Genomic DNA, 17,343 nt, shown 5'->3' with positions numbered 1-17,343 from the left:
AGCTCAAGAGGCATCTGAACGTTAAACTTGCTCTCCCATGGGCAAGCATGGAGCCATGGATCTTCTAATCAGGACAGTTTAGCTGTAGTGAAGTTCCTGGCTGGTGTCCCTCTGTGACTGTGTGTGGAGTCCACACCCCTTCTGCCAGCTGAGAACCTCATGCCATCAGAGAGGGTTCTAGAAGCTCTCAGCTGGCAGGTGTGTGGATTCCACACACAATAACAGAGTTCACTAGTTTACAGGAAAAGAAAATAACAAATCAGCCCAGCAGTGGTGGTGCATGCCTGTAATCCCAGCACTCGGGAGGCAGAGGCAGGCAGATCCAGCCTGGTCTACAGAGTGAGATCCAGGACAGTCAGGGCTACACAGAGAAACACTGTCTCGAAGGAAAAAAAAAAAAAAGAGTAACAAAATCATTTTCCTCAGGAAAAAGTTCACTATAGGGCCATGCATGAATAGGAGTGTGAGTGTGAGTGTCTGTGTGTGTCTGTCTATGTCCACCCCACCCCAGCCCCGCCCCCAGGAGAGACGGTCTTGCTTCGTTACCCGGCTGTCCTTGACTACCTCAGCCTTCCAAGTGCCTTGGTAACAGGACGGGTCACCGTTTTGGTGGAGCTTTGGTTTCTTTACCAAGAATACTCAGTGGGATAAAACCAGTCATTCCTTTTTGAAACCTGTTACCCATCGGCCTCTTCCTAAAAGCTGGACACAAAAGAGGACACACAGGCTGGAGTCCCACCCTCAAAGACCCTCACAACCCATCTGTGACCCTGCAGAACTCTTCCGCCTCCATTTCAAAACACGGAGCACCCGGGGGCCAGGTCCGCTGTCGCTCCCCACGCACACTCATCTCCTGGGCGGTGCTCTTTGCCCTCCGTCCAGTCCACTTACTTGTGAGATTTTTTCACACCCGTGCCGTCAGGTCCCTTCCCGCAGTCGTAGGCCTGGATGGTGAAGGTGTAGTCTTTCTGAAGCTCACAGTCCAGTTTCTCTTTGGAGCGGATTACCCCCTCACCCGTGGACTTATCCACTACCACAGCATCAAAAGGGACATTCTGCCCGTGGATTTTAAAGCCACAAATCTCACCTGGGGAGTAAAGCAGAACAGGTTAGTGTGTCTGCCACTGAACCTTCCGCACAATGCCCTCCACCCCCAAAGAAAATAGACAACAACCACTTAGCAGCCAGGGGGTTCGGAGGGTCCGTGGACAAAGCGGGGGCACTGTGCTGTAACACGGGTGAGTTCTGGGGCTTTATTAGAAGCGGATTCTGGCTTTCCAAGCAATTGGTTTACTTTGCATCCATTCATGCAGGGATACAAGAGAGAGAACATAGACAGGCATTCCACAGGAGCACTTAGACGGCTCAGGGTGAAAAGAGTCTCATAAGCAACAGCCACGGCCTGAGCACACCAGCCTCCCAGGCCACCTGAGCACTGGGCAGCTCTTCGGGTTTGGACCAGAGAGAGGGTAAAATGCACAGCTAAGCGTTGAGAGTAGAAGTGTGACGTGTGGGACCAGCATCATAATTACAGAAATTCTGTCAAGGAAAAAAAAGATCAAGTCTTCCTGTGCAATGAGCCTGGCTAAAATTAGGGAATCAAAACAAACTGCTAAAGAGGGGTAGAAGTACCAAGTTTTCAGGCATCCATTTCAACAGCTGACATCCACTACAGGGAGGGAGGGGTCTGCTAGAATTCCTTAGTTCCGGGCTTTACCAAGCCTCAGAGGGATACCAGCCGGGAACTTCACTACAGCTAAACTGTCCTGATTAGAAAGATCCATGGCTCCATGCTTGTCCTTGGGAGAGCAAGTTTAACGTTTAGATGCACATAATAGGTCTTATTATTTCACATAAAAATAAGACTGCTCATTTCCATGAGTCCAGTGAATAGAAAAATGGTACCAGGCAAGCTGACGTAAACAAACACGTGGTCCTGTGCACGTAGTTCAAATGGATGTCTGAGTTCTAGGTATTTCTAACCAAGGGTCTGGTTACATACAATTTCCATAAATACACTTAAAGAAAACAAAACAAAACTAGGAGAATAAATGGGGAAATGGCAGTTGCTTCTGTTTAACGGCTGATTCCCAATTTTATCAACAAGTTAGTGGGTTAATATCATGAGAGGAAGACAAAGAGCCCTTCATCACCTTCTCTGGTGACTGTCACCTCAAAACTCTCTAAAGGGAGAAAAGATAAACCCATGTCAGTAATTCAGGAAAGACGGAAGACGGAACAAGGAAATCGTCAAAGATGTAACACATCCCTTAGAAAAGCTCGACACATCCCTAACACACACTCAGGAGACAGCCGCCAGAACGTGACGGAGGAGAAACCTGGTCCTTGACCCCACGGCCACTTTGAACCCTACTTACCATAAGCTATTAGGTAACTCTGCTCGTGAACTCACTCTGGGGAACACACTGGTGGAATGTGTTAGGGTTTTCCGACACCCCAGGTGGCCTTAGGACCTTTCCGTGGGTGACAGTAAGTAAACCTACTATTCTCATTTGTTTGTTTTGGAAACACTGTCTCACTCTGTAGCCCAGGCTGGCCTGGAACTCACAGAGATCCACCTGTCTCTGCCTCCTGAGTACTGGGATCAAGGGCTTGCACCACCATGTCTGACCTGTATTCTTATTTTTAAACCTTGTTCTCTAAATAAGATTCTAGAAACATTCAACATTAGCTTTACTGAAACAAAAATCTGGAGCTAAGGGGTTTGAGTCTTTGCTCCCACTGGTAAACTGTGACTAAGTACATGAGCAGAGCAACGGGCAGAAGTGCCTCTTCAGGAAACAGATGCTAGGTCAGCCACGCCGTGAGGACCTCTGTGTTGACAAGATGTCACCTCATCAGCACCAACCCAGCCTGCCACCCTGTGCCCACCACAGACTAGATGCCATTTCTGGGACTGCAGCCTTACAGAAATGCCCCTTCTTTTAAGTGGTTTTACCATATAATTTTCCCTGAAAAAAAAAAATACTGTTTCATTTTGCTTGTCTTTAAGGTTTTAAAGATAGCATTAGCATGGAAGATGGTTTTTGTGCCTTGAATTTCACACAACCCCATGACCCAGAGCTCACTTGTCCCCACTAATGTGTGAGTCTGTGGCTTATCTGTCCTCCTGAGTGACAGGCAGTAAGAATCTAGTGAGTTGGAACCTGTAAAGTGCTTCAGACCTTGCTTGGCATACAGAAAGCACTCCGCAAACATGGCTGTTACTTCAGGCACTCTCCACGCTGCACACGGCACACTTTCAGGCCTTTCGCTGCCTGGGAACACGTGGCAGGAAGCATTTCCACCCATGTCTCCTGCCCAAGACTTCCATGGATGAGTGCTGCCCAATATGGTAGATGCTGGCCACGGGGGATGTTCAAATTTAAACCAGCTGGGCGGCGGTGGCGCACGCCTTTAACCCCAGCACTCGGAAGGCAAAGTCAGGAGGATCTCTGTGAGTTCGAGGCCAGCCTGGTCTAACAGAGTGAGTTCCAGGACAGGCTCCAAAGCTACACAGAGAAACCCTGTCTAGGAAAAAAAAATTAAACTAAAATCCACATTAAAATTAAATAACATTAAACCTTCAATTTCTCAGTCACAAGGGCCACACAAGGCTGACAACACCGCACAGAGAATACAACCCAGTGCAGCACCACAGCGTGGCTACTGCAGGGCCGGGCTACTGCGGGGGGCCGGGCTACTGCGGGGCCGGGCTACTGCAGGGGCTGGCTCTGCAGACCGTGGAGTCTGGGCCAGATTCAGGCTGCCCCTCTTTTTGAAAGGCCAGTGTGCTTAAATAATGGTTTTACCTTTTTAAAAGTACTTCATCAGGCAGAGACAGGGTCTCACTACGAGCTCCAGGCTGGCCTGGAACTTAACTCTATAGTCCAAGCCAGTCCATGATCCTCCTGCTTTGGCTCCTGGGTGCATGGATTACAGCAGTGCCCCACCACACCTAGCTAATTCTTACCTTTTTAAATGGTGTTTCGCAGCATGAGAAAATTATACTAAAATTCAAACATCGGTCTTCATAAATGATGTGTGGCTGGACCACAAACATGCTCATGGGCGTAGGTCTCGGGCCATTTCCTCACTGTGATGGCCAAGTTTCCTGTCAATTTACACTATTGCAAGAGACCCTGTGGACCACCCAACCTAAACACTCCCTGTCAAGGAAAAGTTTACTGATCCTTAGAGATATGGTCCCAAGTTAGAACTGCTGGATGACACATGATACCAAATAGCATCCTAGGATGTGCTAATAAGCTGTATTATGAATATACTTTGATTATTAGCATTATTTTTATAGTTTATTTTCATTACTTTTACTTGTATGTGTATATGCACATGAGTAATGGTGCCATAGAAGCCAGAGCCATCGATCCCAGGGGAGCTGGAGTTACAGGAGACTGTGAGTCACCCAACACCGGGTCTGGGAATTGTGTGTGCTCTTAACTGATGAGCCATCTCTCCAGCACTGAAAAAATACGTTGTGAAATGATCCCAACTGCCAAGCTTTCATTCAATGTAAATGTCCCAATTTCCGACTGGAGTTCACGTTTCTGCAGAGCACAGGGCAAGGGAGGCAGCTCTGTATCTCGTGAGCTGGTGTTCCAACAGGGACTGTGCGTTCCTGGCAAGGCCACTAGCCCTGCGGTAAATACAGACCAGGACCTCTGGTATGACATTTCCAGTGCTACCACTAATGCTGCACATTTAAAGAAGGAATGAAAAAAAAAAAAAACTGAGGCAGGGCTTCACTCTGTTGCTCAAGCTGGTCTTGAACGCCTGGGCTCAAGCGATCCTCTGCCTCAGGCTCCACAGTAGGCTGGGAAGCGACACTGCATCATCCTCTCAGACTGATGCAAGGATTTCTATCAAGAGAGAAGGAAATGAGCAGCCGCTTGGATGAAGGGGCCTTCCTTGGCTCTGGTAACACAAGGCTGCCTCTGCAAACATGGTCACCTGGTTCACCCCAGCAAGAGATGCTGGGGACCAGACCCAGCTGGCAAGGAGTGGGCAAAGTTCACGTTCGAGAAGAGGCTTTTGTTTTAATTTTATTTATGTACATGTATATTAGTCTGCACGAATTTATGTGTGCCATGCATGTGCAGTCCTGTGGAGGCCAGAGAGGGTGTTGGAACCCCAGAACTGGAGTTACAGGAGGTTGTGAGCCATGTGGGTGCTGCGAACTGAACCCCGGTCCTCTGCAAGAGCAGCCAGTGCTCTTAACCTAAGCCACCTCTCCAGCCTCTCAGGGGTATTTTAGAAGAGATCAGTCATGTTCAAGGGCTATAACCCCAGACAGGAAGAATTTTAAAGGTAAGGTCAATGGGGTCAGGGTGTAACTGAGAAACTAAGCCTTTACTGATTTGGAAAAGTATAGGGAGGGAAGGTCTGTCTGGAAGACTAGGAATTAGTGTGTTAGCTTTAAACATGGGTGCGTTCTGCAATGTGATGGGGGGTGGGGTTATGTAAGAGTGCCTTCAAAGGCAGTTAACAAGCATAAGGACATAAAAGACTTGTAAGCACATTATGCTGCCCTCCAAAAGACTGGTCTGATCATTTGTAACGAGACCAGCAAAAGTCTGTAACTGTCTTTCCCACAGATCCCCACTGATTCTGAGTATTGCAGCTGGCTACTTTAACAGGCTCCATCAACGGCTTTAGAAACCTCCTAGAGCTTATTCAAAGGCTAGTCTGCTGGGCCTCTGCCTCAATGACCTGAAGCCTCAGCAGCTGCACAGGGAAGGGGATTTACCCTTTTACAGGCTGGGCTGTCGGGGGCTTCAGCAGAGGCAGCCAGCAGACGACCTCATATGAGTGTTATCTGTTCACCTAGCCCACAGCGGTGATTTTAATGAAGTAGCTGGATCCATCTGATGGACACAAGGCAGGCAAGTGGGCGGTGAGAGGCCCTGCAGCCCTGGAGGTGAGTGGTAAGAAGGCCTAATAAAGGCGGGGTCAGCAGGAAGTACTTAGGGACATTCAGGGAGGACCAATTGGAAGAAACAGAAGTTAGGTCTGGGGTTAGGATCTCGGCTCTGTGGCCTCAGTGTGTCTCTGTCTCTCTCTCTGTTGTGTATACATGTGGCTCTGTGTGTATGCTGAGTGTGTGTGTCTCTCTCTGTGTGTTGTGTATACATGTGGCTCTGTGTGTATGCTGAGTGTGTGTGTCTCTCTGTGTGTGGTATATCTGGGTGTGTGTGTCTCTCTGTTGTGTATATGTGTGTGTGGTGTGTCTGTGTGTGTCTCTCTGTTGTGTACATGTGTGTCTCTCTGTGTGTGTTATGTCTGGGTATGTGTGTCTCTCTGTTGTGTATATGTGTGTGTGTGTGGTGTGTCTGTGTGTGTCTGTCTCTCTCTGTTGTGTACATGTGTGTCTCTGTGTGTGTGGTATGTCTGGGTGTGTGTTTCTCTCTGTTGTGTATATGTGTGTGTGTGGTGTGTCTATGTGTGTCTCTGTCTCTCTGTTGTGTGTATGTCTATATGTGTGTTGAGTATGTGTGTCTCTCTGTTGTGTATATGTGTGTGTATGATGTGTCTGTGTGTGCTGTGTATATGTGTGTGGTTGTGTCTGTTTCTCTCTGTTGTGTCTCTGTGTATGTCTGTGTGTGTGGTATATCTGTGTGTGTCTCTCTCCGTTGTGTATGTATGTATATGATATGTCTGTGTACATATGTCAGTGTGTGTGGTGTGTCTGTGTCTGTGTGTCTCTCTGGGTGGTGTGTGTGTGTGTGTGTGTATGACATGTCTGTGTGTGCATGATATGTCTGTGTGTGTGGTGTGTGTCTGTGTGTGTGTGACTTGGCTTACATCATTTATCCTCACCATCTTCGGGCTTGCATGGAGAATTTTACATCAAATCCCAGGCATGACAGGGTTTCCTCCACAACACTCAATATCTATCTCTGTTTAACGGAGCCACAAGGGTCTATCACAGCCAAATGACAATGGCTACCGTCTCTGGACTTTTACACAAAGATTTATGATCTTCCTTCCCTAACTCGGACTTACGTCGCTCACATTCCTCTCCCCCAGGAGCTAATATTTGTTTCAGTGGCTCTCAACCTTCCTAATGCTGCAACCCTTTAATACAGTTCTTCATGTTGTGGGGAATCCCCAACCATAAAATTATTTTGTTGCTACTTCCCAACTGTAATTTTGCTTTTATGAGTTGCAGTGTGAATGTCTGTGTTTTCCCACTGTCCTTTGAGACCTAAAGGGGTGGCGACCCTCAGGCTGAGAACCGCTGGTTTATTTATTTATCTGTCTAGTTGACGCTGACTTCTCGCCTCCTTCCTTCCTCCATTTTATGCACAGAAGTCACCAGCATCCTCTGGAGTCACACTGGCATCTCCACCCCTCGGCTATTCCCTGGACCTCACACACTGCAGCGAGAACCTCTCAGAATCGCCTCACATGCCATTTCCTCTCTGCCCTGGCCCCTTCTGTTCCATGCAGACTCCATACAATGGCGTTGCAGCAGGAAGTCTCCCCAAATCCTGTCTTCCTTGTGGAGAATCAGATCCCCAGCTATGCCAACCTAGGACCCAGTCAGAACCATCCAGGCCCATCATTCTCCTAAGCTACTTCTCGCCACCGATCTCTTTCTCCCCTTTATTCCACAGTAAGATTATCTACAAGTGCCAGGGGAAACCTTTTTCCCTAAAGAATTCTTCTTTTTTTTAAATTTATTTATTTTATGTGCACTGGTGTTTTGCCTACATGTAAGTCCGTGTGAGGGTGTCAGATCTTGGAGTTACAGACAGTTGTGAGCTGCCATGTGGGCGCTGGGAAACCAAATCTGGGTCCTCCGGAAGAGCAGCCTGTGCTTTCAACCGCTGAGCCACCCTCTCCAGCCTCCCCCTAAAGAATTCTTTAAAGACAAAATATAAAAAGAAGACAAACCCAACAGAGTCTAGATTTGACTTCCGGTGATCCCAAGTTATGTGGAAGTCCAGTTTCAAGCTGGGCCCACTGTCCTTCCGTGGCCCCTCCCTGTCTGGAGGAACGCTAGCCCTCTTCCCTCAATGGGCAGTCTCCAAGCCTCGGGGACTCCTGCTCTCACACTCCAACTGTCCGTCCACTCTTCCTGGAAGTCACTGATGCCAGCTTTGGGCTTCAGGAACAACAGAATCCATTCTGGCGTATTCAAGAGGATTGGTTGAAACGCCACTGGGAACCCATGGACTTGACTTTAGACCAGAGAAGGAGACGAGAACAGCCAGAAACCATGGCAGCTCGGACATAGTACGAGGGCCACAGACCCACAGCTGAGCCCCCCAGCCAGGGGGGAAAGGTCCACAAACTCCATCCTCTCTGCCACCCTGCTCATCACTCAGCCTAGCTCAACGTGTGCACACACCAGATGGGTGACTGGCTGGGGACACTGCTCTACAGGGGCCAGGGGACATTAAGAAAAAAGACTGCTTATAATGGACATGGGGTAAGGTGCCTGGACACCACACTTGTCTTCTCTCTCCGCAAGGGCTTCTGGCCCGCACCGCTTGCCTTACACCTGGCTATTCGGCCTGACTGTGCACCACCAGTCACACGTCACCCACTCAGCCTTGAGGCACCCCATAACCAGCAGGAGATCTGGTTGTACCAGCCTAGGATCAACCGGCTGTCATCACAGCCACAGGACTGGGCTCCATTTTGTCCTCCTTTTCCTAAATTCTCTTCCACCAGCACAGACTAGAGAATTCTTTTGCATGGGGACTTAGAAGCAGCAATCTGGAACCCGCCCCTCCCCGCACACCTCCCCTTATGTTCAGAACTGAACACAGGGCCTGGTGTCCGCTAGGCCAAGTGCTTTACCCCTGAGCTAAAATCTCCAACTGCTAGCTTAGGACACCGAGGAGACCTATGAGGCCCTGCGATGCTGTGCCCGGGCAGGGCCTTCCTGCCTCTGCTTTCTTCCTGCCTCTGCTTCGTCACCAGCTCTCAGATCCCTTCCGGTCTAGCAAAGGGAGCGGTTTCCCATTTTGATTCTTCTACCTTGTAAATCAGGATTTCTGAACTTCTGAAACTGGACCATAAGCTGCTTGTGAAGTAAAACATGTTTAATCAAACAGAGTTCAGATGCCTGGAGATGATGCAGTGGTTAAGAGCACCGGCTGCTCTTGCAGAGGACCCAGGTTTGGTTCCAAGCACCCACATGGTGGCTCACAAGCATCTGTGAGTTCCAGGGGATCTGATGACCTCTCTGACCTCTGAGGGCACCAGGCACTAAGTGGTACACATTTATACATGCAGGCAAAACACTCACACCTGACTGTAGACCAGAGAAAGAGACTTGAGAATGGCCAGAAACAGACATAAAATAATAATAAATCTTAAAAAAAACAGAAGAAGGGTAAAGACGGGAGTCATCAGAGTCATCATTGTCTAAGAGATGGACCCCTGCAGCAAATATCAACGAACTCCCTGGTGCACTGCCGTCCTTCCAATCAACTTAGTTCACCCCAAGCAAACAATCTGGACTTGCCATGCGATCTCAAGCGTCTGACACTGATGACATTTCCAGGGGCATTGGGGATAAAATGCTCCATATCATACACGTGTCTGCTTCAGAGCTCTGTCAAGTGAGCTCAGCGCTTACCTATACATACCCCACAAGGGGCTGGGAACACAAACCAGAATGTCCCCAACTCTGAAATACAACGTCTCGGAGAGCCATCATAGCAAATCCAGGCTGCAGCCAGACGGCCTGGCCGAAAAGCAACTCCAGTGTTAGTGACGTGTGGCTTCAGACAAACTCGTTTGTCCCCTCCACATACACACATGGGGTGTGTCCCAAGTACTGACCTAGCTAGGGGACTAAGGACAAAGGTGGACAAGGTCATCACTGCTGTCGTGAATGACACTGGGGGCCAGTTTCCCCACCAGGGGAATGTGGGAGTGCTGGCACCTGACTTGTGCAAGCGGTAGGGATCAGTGGCCCACAAAGAGCCCCGGGACAAGCTGGGGCACCGCCAGCTTGCTGAGAGTGAGCTGCTGTCACCCCTCAGCCATCTCAATCAGTTACTATAACAAACCCAGAGTCACTGCCAAAACGATCCCAGAATAAGTCTCCAGGTCTGGCCTTGCTCTAACACAAAAATAATTTTAAAGAAGTGTGAGGATATCAGATACCAAAGACTTATGTAAAAAGACAGAAACTTATTTTCCACAGAATATTAAATTGAAGAATATACACTGACATCTTTAAAAATTATACTTATTGCGCATACCTTTAATCTCAGCACTTGGGAGGCAGAGGCAGGAGGATCTCTGTTAGTTTGAGGCCAGCCTGGTCTGTAGAGAGAGTTCCAAGACAGCTAGGGCTAGGTAGTGAGACCAAAACAAGACAAAACAAAATTTCATCTATTTTGTGTGTGGGGGTTTGGGTGTGTGTGTGTGTGTGTGTGTGTGTGTGTGTGTGTGTGTGTGTGTGTGTGTGAGCACACTCGTCAAAGGACAATTCAGGAGTCCGTTTCTTCCTTCCAGCACAGATCAGGGACCCAAACTAGTGGTACGTGCCTTTGCTCACTAAACCGTCTTGCTGGCCCATGAAAACGTATTTTTTAAATATGTTAAATATGATTCCATTGTTAACACTGAAGCAGCCGACATTCCATAGAACACTCTCTAGCAGGCACAGCTTCACTGGTTTAGATGGGGTTTCGTTTTTATTATTATCACTAGTGTATGGATTGGGGGGGGGGCGGTCAGGATTGACCCTTATGCACGTTAGGCAGGTGCTCTTCCACTGAGAAACCACCTGTGAATTTAAGCTCTCTGATGCCTGCCTATAGACAAACTCATATTCCCCAGACCAAAGGGTGTTAAATAGTTTTGGGTTTTTTTCCCTGCTTTTTTGAGACAGGGCTAACACCAGCCCCCATCCCGTAGTATATTAAACTTCTATCCGTTTACAGATGATAAAAATTGTGGAGTAAAGGGCTGGAGAGATGGCTCAGAGGTTAAGAGCACTGACTGCTCTTCCAGAGGTGCCCTCTTCTGGCCTGCAGTCACACATGCTGTATACATAATAAATAAATAAATCTTAAAAAAAAAAGAATTCATTTAAAAAAAATTTTTAAAAAAAAATTGTGGAGTAAATAAGTGGCTGAAGGTCACAGAACCACCTGCAGCATGGCCAGGGTTCAAGTGCCACCCACTGGCTCTAAAGTCTGTGTTCTTCACGTACCTGTCTGCTCAGCCTCACCAGGGCAACATTCTGTGACATGATGGACAGGCACAAGGCTACCCAAGAGGGAGAATGGCTGGGCGGGTGCTCCCTTCCACACACCACACACCTGCTCAGGCCTCAGGCACAAGGTCAAGGCCCATGCTGCAGTCAATAGTACATATCCACATAATAGCCAAAATGTGGAATAATGCAAATGTCTACCAATGGATGAGTGGACTGTTGTTGGAGAGCTTCTCTCCAGGTTCCCCAAGCCCCGCAGTCCCACAATCCACTTATAAAATAATCACTCAGACGCTTATATCACTTATAAACTGTATGGCCGTGGCAGGCTTCTTGTTAACTGTTCTTTTATCTTAAATTAACCCATTTCTATAAATCTATACCTTGCCACGTGGCTGGTGGCTTACCAGCGTCTTCACATGCTGCTTGTCCTGGCGGTGGCTGCAGTGTCTCTCCTCCTTCTTCCTGTTTCCCCAATTCTCCTCTCTCTTTGTCCCGCCTATACTTCCTGCCTGGTCACTGGCCATCAGTGTTTTATTTATATAGAGTGGTATCCACAGCAGTGGACCAGCAGAATGTAGCAGTTACTAAACACCGGAGATAACCACATAGGAAACAGCCAGAACAAGGAAACCCATGGCAGTTGCCAGGGGCCAAGAGGACACTGTGGAGGGTTGTTAATTGGGGCAAGGGTTGCTTCTTGAAATAATGAAAATGTTCTTGAAGGAGATGACTGAACAGTCTTGTGAACATAGTATTTTAAAATTCAGTGAATTATAAAGGGTGACTTTTATGGTACATGAATTACATGTTTAAAAAAAGAAAAAGAAAAAAGATCAGCTGTAGGGCACACGCCTTTAATCCCAGCACTTAAGATGCAGAGGCAGGCGGATCTCTGAGAGTTCAAGGCCAGCCTGGGCTACATAAAGTGAGTTCCAGGACAGCCAGGGCTACACAGTGAGACCCCTCCCCCTCTCAAAACAAAAATGAATCTATAAATAATGGTGCTTCCCGAAGATCTCCAGGAGAGAAAGGGCGACATATATATCTCCTGCAGAAGGTCAGTCCAATTACACATACCACAGTTTGGTTCTAAACTGCTTCTCTGAATAGTTTATCTTAACTTATAATTTTTATGTGTCAATAAAAAAATAACCAAGGATCCCTGAAACCATATTGCTTCATTCCAAATACATTTGATAAATGATACAATAAAATTAAATCTTTTTTGGGGGGTGGTTTTCAAGACAAGGTTTCTCTGTATAGCTCTGCCTGTCCTAGAACTTGCTCTGTAGACCAGGCTGGCCTCGAACTCAGAGATCCACCTGCCTCTGCCTCCCGAGTACTGGGATTAAAGGTGTGTGCCACCACCGCTTGGCAGTAAAATTAAATCATACTGGGCTTGGTGGCACATACTTGTAATCCTAGCAGAGGCAGGCAGATCTCTGTGAGTTCAAGGACAGCCTGATCTACATTGAGATTTTCAAGACAGCCAGGGCTACACATCGAAACCCTGTTTCAAAAAATAAAAACCAACCAACCAACCAACCAAACAAACAAACAAACAAACAAACCCACACCCAAATAAAAATAATAACAATAAATAAAAGAAGACGTCTTACATCAGCTTCCCTTCGGTTAGTATGTGATGTCTAGTTTATCTCTCTCCCTTTCTGACTATCTGTAGTTATAAGCATCACTGTGACAAAGTGTCCGCTCGCTGCCCAGCCTGAGTTAGAAGCTCACCTCTAAAGCAGAGTGGACAATTTAACTGCTCTGGGCCTCAACTCCCTCTCTCTCTCTTTAAAAACACTTCTTGTTATTTTATGTGGTGTGTGTTTCTTTCCATGCATGTTTGTGCACCAGTGTGTGCCTGGGACCCACAGAGGCCAGAAGAGAGCATCAGATCCCTGGGAACCAGTTACAGATGGTGGGAGCGAGCTACTGTTCGGGCTCTGGGAATAAACCAGGCTCCTCTGGAAGAGCAGCCTGTGCTCTTAACCACTGAGCATCTCTCCAACCCCCGACCTCATCTCTTTAAAATGAGGCTGGCAGAAAACATCCTTCCTTCAAGTGGTGGAGAATTAAATACAGATTTTTATTTATAAAGCACTTGGAGTTGTGCCTGGAATCTATTCTTGATGCTTAGGCGCAAATGTATTATTAGCCGTGTAGTAGGACTGAGCCCCACCGACAGACCGCACACAGCTGGCCACACTTGGTAAATCAAGGCAGGAGGAGACAATGCAGAACCCACAACTGCAGTCATTTCTTCATTGTTTATGTCTTGAGAGAGGGTCTCATATAGCGCACGCTGGACTTCCTCAAACTTACTGCATAGCAGAGGATGCCCCTGACCACTGACTCCTCCTGCCTCTACCTCACAAATGCTGAGGGAACTGAAAGCATGTGCCACCGTAACATGTTCCATGGCTCTGGGATGTGAATTCAAGGTTTGTGCTGCAAGCAAGCTCATTCCCAGTCCGAGTACTACTCTCTTTTTTTAAATTTTATTCTTTTAGAAACATTTTGTTTTTATTTTATGTATAAGAGTGTTTTTGCTTACATGTATGTCTGTGCACCATGTGTATGCCTGATGCCCTCAGAGGCCAGAAGAGGGCACTGTATTCCCATATTCCCTGGACCTGGAGTTCCAGTTGTGAGTCACCATGTGGTGCTGGGAACTGAACCCTGATATTCCACAACAGCAAAAGGTGTTCTTAAGCACTGAGCCATATCCTCAGGCCTCTACACCACTTCTTAAGTGTGCAGGAGTGTGTATAAATCCACTCAAAGGACATCCTAGGCAGCCACACTCAGACTGTGATGTAGCTCTAAATGTCACCCACATGAAGAACAACTGTAATTACTTAAAAAACACAGGGGAGCTGGGTGCCTAGAACTCCGACTTCAAAATCCAAGACTCTCTCCTGGCCTCTGCAGGTACCTGCACTCATGTGCAAAAGGTTGTCCTGGGCTGGAGAATGGTTCAGTGGGTAAAGAAGTTGACGATCGAAGGTTTGGATTCCCAGAACCCACAAGAAAGCCTGGACACAGGGCTGAAGAGCTGGCTCAGCGGTTAAGAGCTCTTGCAGAGGACCTGGGTTCAATTCCCAGCACCCTCATGGCAGCTGACAAACACCTGTAACTCCAGTTCCGGGGGACCTGACACCCTCTTCTGGCCTAACACACTTGCACACACATGCAAGCAAAACACTCATATACATAAAGTTTTAAAAAACTGAAAAGAGGGCTGGAGAGATGGCTCAGAGGTTAAGAGCACTGGCTGCTTTTCCAGAGGACCTGAGTTCAATCCCCAGCAACTACATGGTGGCTCACAACCATCTATAATGAGATCTGGTGCCCTCTTCTGGCCAGCAGGTATACATGCAGGCAGAACACTGTATACATAATAATAAATAAACACTCTTCCCCTCGCTAATGCATTAAAAACAAACTGAAAAGAAAAAAAGAAAACTTTAAAAGCTGAACACAGCCTTACACATGCAGTTGTAATTCCAGTGTTTGTATAACTCTGGGACTGAGAAAGTCCTGCCCTCCACCAGTCCAGGCTGACATGATTGCGGAAAAGACCTGACTAGAAAATGCCACTAAATGTCAGCAACGTAGGAAAGTTATCACACGATCAAAATCGCTGGCACTATCCTACAGATTCTTCTCTGCAAAGACACAGGATACAATCTTACCAAATAACTCAAATTAAACATTTGTTAACTTTAGTAAGCCAGATGTTGTGCATGCCTGCCATCTCAGCCCTCAGAAGGCTGAGGCAGGAGGATGACAAGTTTGATGCCAGACAGCAAAACCTGTCTCAAAACAAAAACAAATAAACAAACAAACAAAATAGTGGGCTGGAGAGGTGGCTCAGTGGTTAAGGGTCCTGGCTGCTCTTGCAGAGGTCCTGGGTCTGGTTCCCAGCACTTGCACGGTCGCTTACAACCATCTCTAAGTCCAGTTCCAGGGGGTCTAATACCCGTCGCTGTTGTTCTCCTTGGTGCTGCATACATGTGGTGCGCAGGTAAAACACCCATATGCACAAAAATAAAGTAAAAGTAAATTTTTTTTTTTTTTTAAAGTAAATCCAGTAAGCTGGACATGGTGGTACATGCCTGTTAAAAAAATAAATAAATAAACAAATACTGGGCAGTGGTGGCACACGCCTTTAATCCCAGCACTCCGGAGACAGAGCCAGGCAGATCTCTGTGAATTCGAGGCCAGCCTGGTCTATAGTATTAGTTCCAGGATAGCCAGGGCTACACAGAGAAACTGTGTCTCAAAAAACAAACAACAAACAAACAAAAACCCCCAAAAAACAACACACACACACACACACACACACACACACACACACACACACACAAATGGAGACTGTGCTCAGGATGCAATGTATGTCCCTCAAATTACACAATACCATACACGATTTTAAACCACAGAAAGGGGCAGGAGACATGGCTCCGTGGTTAAGAGCACTTGCTGCTTTTGCAGAGGAGCTAGGTTTGAATCCCAGCATCCACAGCTCCAGTTCCAGGGGCTCTGGTGCCCTCTTCTGACCTCTGTGGGCACCAGGCATGCACATGCTCCACACACATACATGCAGGCAAAACATTCATACACATAAATCTATAGAAAAAAATTAATTCAGTAAAATTTAAAGACTGAGAAAAAGAAAGTAAATCTAGGCCAAAAGTATTTCCTCGCAGAGACGGCTCAACTTTTCGTGAGTCTGTGCAGACAAGGGAACAAAGGGTGCGTGGAATGAAGCGACGCAGCCGTCCGAGCCCTGGATATGAGTCCCCGGCCCTCCACATGGACACTGGACTGAACAGCGCTCACGTGGTCTGGCGTGCTCTGTCTGGCTGCCCTTGTCTAGACGGTATCTGCCTATCTGCACAGGGCAGAGCACGTAATGATGCAATTAAGTTAAGCATTCCCTGTCAACCAGCACAACAGCTCCGCGTCAGCTACCCCGACTATTAAAAGGAGAACATGTGGCGCCTGGAGCCACAAGCAGCTCTCAGCTACCAAAACACTTCCTGAAGGTCCAGTCATCCGGCCAGATGTAAGCTGCTTCCTATGCAGGCCAAGCTTGAGACAGCGAACAGCCGGCCACCGTACCTGCAAACCGCAGCGGTGAATCTTTATCCAGGGCGATGAGCGGGGGGTCGAGCAGCACTGTGTTGTCGTTCTCAGTGACTATCCCGTGGTAGGTGGGCTCCAGCTGTGGCTTGTGCTTGTTAACTGCGTGGGGACAAAGAGAGATGCCGGTGAGACTCGGATGGCTGCTCTAACACGTGCCGCCTCGGAAGACGAACATGGGTCTGGCTTCCACACACATGCATGTGCGCATGTGAAGAAAAGCCACAGGCACATACATCAATAAGGTCAAAAGAGATTGATCCTCTGGAAAAGATGAACTGCGGCTTGATGATGGGAAGACCCCACATCAAATCTAACCCAGATCACAGAGACAAAAATTGACGCCTTCCCTCCACAAGCTACTCCTGGGGCAGGAGCTCTGACACAGAGGAGGACTCAGCTAGGTCAGCCTGCCCACCCTCCTCCCCGACGGCAGCAGCAGGATGGAACGGAGGAAGGCTCACAAGCGGCATCGGCCAGCCTGCTATCACAGGGTTCATCCAACAGAGGGCACCTCTGCCACGCAATGGGCCGGGCCCCTGCTTCACCCACTGCCGACATCCCGGTCTCTTCCCCACAAGCTTTTCACACAAACCATACTAGGAGGGAGGCTGGGCCACACCTGGGGGAGGCAAATGGCACTGTGAATTACTCACAAACTCTGAACAGCCTGTCACTTCTCAACAACCTCTAATTTTAGTGTTCTCTTCCCCTACCCCCGCCTCGCCAGGCTATGTAGCCCAGGTTGGCTGGCCTCAAATTCAATCCTCCTGCTTCTGCCTCCCAAACTGCTGGGATCACAGCTGCACACCACTGCATCATACTCCAGTCTCACATTTCACAAGGCAAACTTCTAGTCTGATTTGCAAGTAATAGTAAGATTTCATGCTAACTTGTATTAATACTTGGTTTTACTAATAAAATTACAAGCTTAGAAAAGTAAAATTGAATTTTATTGCAGCATTTGAGTCCATAAAACTCTT

At 47.7% G+C, this 17,343-nt stretch overlaps 1 protein-coding gene across 1 annotated transcript in view; it reads right to left on the bottom strand.

Annotated features, from left to right (window-relative positions):
* Positions 1-16,921, bottom strand: part of Clstn1 (calsyntenin 1) — a 36,744-nt gene extending 19,823 nt beyond the window's left edge. The window contains exons 1-4 of the mRNA XM_028858455.1: positions 16,779-16,921; positions 16,340-16,503; positions 2,154-2,183; positions 892-1,087 (exon numbers count right to left, since the gene is read on the bottom strand). Coding sequence (XP_028714288.1) covers positions 892-1,087; positions 2,154-2,183; positions 16,340-16,503; positions 16,779-16,921 — 533 coding nt within the window. The remainder of the gene's footprint in view (positions 1-891; positions 1,088-2,153; positions 2,184-16,339; positions 16,504-16,778) is intronic.
* Positions 16,922-17,343: the final 422 nt, after the last annotated feature.

The sequence above is a fragment of the Peromyscus leucopus genome, chromosome 2 (assembly GCF_004664715.2).
Source record: "Peromyscus leucopus breed LL Stock chromosome 2, UCI_PerLeu_2.1, whole genome shotgun sequence".
Taxonomy (NCBI): domain Eukaryota; kingdom Metazoa; phylum Chordata; class Mammalia; order Rodentia; family Cricetidae; genus Peromyscus; species Peromyscus leucopus.
This window is presented reverse-complemented; position numbering and strand designations above follow the sequence as displayed.